The 2,509-nt window shown below is 36.7% G+C and overlaps 1 protein-coding gene across 2 annotated transcripts in view; it reads right to left on the bottom strand.

The window, feature by feature from the left end:
• Window positions 1-2,363, bottom strand: part of LOC111487429 (suppressor of mec-8 and unc-52 protein homolog 1) — a 19,427-nt gene extending 17,064 nt beyond the window's left edge. For both annotated transcript variants that reach the window (XM_023134826.1, XM_023134825.1), the window contains exons 1-2: window positions 2,186-2,363; window positions 1,847-2,057 (exon numbers count right to left, since the gene is read on the bottom strand). In XM_023134826.1, coding sequence (XP_022990594.1) covers window positions 1,847-2,057; window positions 2,186-2,214 — 240 coding nt within the window. In that variant the 5' untranslated portion in view covers window positions 2,215-2,363. The remainder of the gene's footprint in view (window positions 1-1,846; window positions 2,058-2,185) is intronic.
• Between the last annotated feature and the right edge of the window lie 146 nt (window positions 2,364-2,509).

Here is a 2,509-nt window from a genome sequence, read left to right as displayed (position 1 = left end):
AAAAAAAAAAAAAAAAAAAAAAAAAAAAAAAAAAAAAAAAAAAAAAAAAAAAAAAAAAAAGAAAGACCTGGAAGAGTGATTGCAATCTCTCATTCAAAATGAATCATCTTTGTTTCTTATAAACATGAAGAGAAAAAAAACAATAAAATGGAAGATAAGCCTTAATCTTTCTTTTTTTAGATAAAAAGCAAAAAAAAAAAAAGCTTCCATTGAGATTCCATAGAAACATCAATTCCACCGATCTTTTATATATTCCCCTCACCAATGGTAGGCATACATGGTCTAGCTTTCGAACAGCTGCTACAATGACAATTATTGACAAAAAAAATTTACCACATATCAATAAATATGAATCCGCTAAAGAACCTAGGCTTGAAAGAATCACATCAGAACACTATTCTATTTGTCTCAACTTGGTCAAAGGATCGTGGGGTCCTACTCCTTTCATATTTAGCAATGTTTGGCTGAATCATAATACTTTTTAAAGGAAGGTTGGAACTTGGTGGTCAGCTACACCTTCTCAAGGGTGGCCAGATATCCAAAAATTAAAGGGCCTAAAAAAGTAAGTTAAATCGTGGACCATCTCCCTTTTGGGCACCAAAAGAATATGAAAATAAGGCTTCATAGCAAGCTTATGATTATTGATTCTAAGGAGGTGGGGAGGTCAATGGTGAGGTTTGGGAGGTGGCAAGGTTTAATGTCTTCGTGGGCTCTAGTCCAACAATTACAATGAAAACTTGGTTTCCCACACACACACAAAAGAGAGAAAAAAACGAACTCATCCAATGACACCAAAGGTAGTTTACAAACTAGCCATCCCACTGCAAATGACTAAGATCCTCCTCATGCCTCTCCAAGAGAATGCCCTATTCCGGGAACAAAACAAAGAAATGGTGACTTTGAGCACAATCCAAGATATTAACACCTGCCATGTAAGACCTCCTACACAAAAACCTCTTTTAACCTTCCAGGAAAAGATTGAAGACTCAGGAGCAATAGTCAAAGGGCATTGTATAGACAAAATATAAAAATAAGAATGACAAGAGAAACCCCTAGACAAATCCAGAGTCCAAGTCCTAAGATCCCTTCTTCTTAGGACCACGTATTAGTCACAAAGAATATAAAGAAGACTTGACATATCAATCCCCTTTCTATTAAATAGATGAAAACAAAAATCTAGAGATATTGAAAAAGAATGGTATGGGGAAAGCAACACTGAGGCCCCTGAATGCAACCTTTTGTTCAAAACAAAAAATAACACAAAAATAAAACACACAAAGGCTTATCTTACTCCAATGGCCCTCCCAAACATTAACTTTTGAGCCTTTCCCAGCACACGAAGAGAAAAAAAGGTAAAACCAATAGAGATAGCTTTCCAGAGGTTTTTACTGAGACCCCTCTACTCCCCACTCGAAGCACAACCAAAAAGGTGAAGGTCATATCTACTCACATAGACTTATTCATGTCTACAAGAGAACTCATTGAATAGTCTAGAAGATGATTTTATCCCAAGCTCAAACAAGCTTACAATTCTAAATACTGCTATAGAGCCCCTTCGCTACAAATTTTGAGTTCCAAACGTTCTCTAGAATTCATGCTCACCTATAATGTTGCTACTAAGCCATTTGCCAATTCTTCCATCTACATTCTCAACTCGCTACATTCTCAAAGATAATTAAATCTATTTATCCAGGAAAATCTCTCTCAATACATTTGTCGTGAAAAATTTTCTTCCAGCAGCCAAATGCAACATTTTTTCATAAGTCTAAATATTAGATTGATTTTTTAAAATATATATATATATTGATGCAAGATTTGAATAACTATACAGTTCGTTTAACTCTACCTGTTCATATAAGTCCTCCAGCTTATTTCTCGGAAGCTTAAGTTGAGACACTTGAGGCAGTATAGCATCCCACCGTCCAGAGTTGATATCAGCAACAAAAGTTTCAATGCTGTCTACGGTATTCAAAGAAACCTGACACTCATTCTGTAACGTCTGGAATGTTTGGTGCAGTGAATTTTCTTTACAAAACTGGAGCACGATCTTGATGACACTGAAAGGGGAAGCATATCATAAATATTTTTCTTTAATCCCACTCCTATGATCAAAATTTATAGATAACCAAGGAGAAAGGGATCGAACTAAGAAACGGCGAAGAGAGCAAGATAAGAGAAAACGTACTCTCTAGCTTCGATTTCGAGTGTAGACATGCCGGGCAGGTTGGAGTGTAAGGGAGGGAGGAGGGAAACAGCTAGGGCTTCGTATTTTTGCCGGGAATAATTTGTCGAAGAACGGCTTCAAAACCAGAACTGAGATTCAGAACCTGTCCTCGTGCGTGCATTCGGGTTCGCCCAATAATCCGGACACGAACCACGTATACAGGCCGACCCTCTTACCCATTTTTTACTGAACATGTTCGGTAGTTTACCGGGCTACTTCCATAGCCCAAACCGTCGCAAACCCTTTTTTCCTTTTTTTTTTTTTTTTTTTTTTTTTTTTTTTTTT

Source organism: Cucurbita maxima, unplaced genomic scaffold, assembly GCF_002738345.1.
Source record: "Cucurbita maxima cultivar Rimu unplaced genomic scaffold, Cmax_1.0 Cma_Scf00012, whole genome shotgun sequence".
Classification (NCBI taxonomy): Eukaryota; Viridiplantae; Streptophyta; class Magnoliopsida; order Cucurbitales; family Cucurbitaceae; genus Cucurbita; species Cucurbita maxima.
The sequence above is the reverse complement of the archived record's forward strand: the minus strand, read 5'-3'. Positions and strand labels throughout refer to the sequence as shown.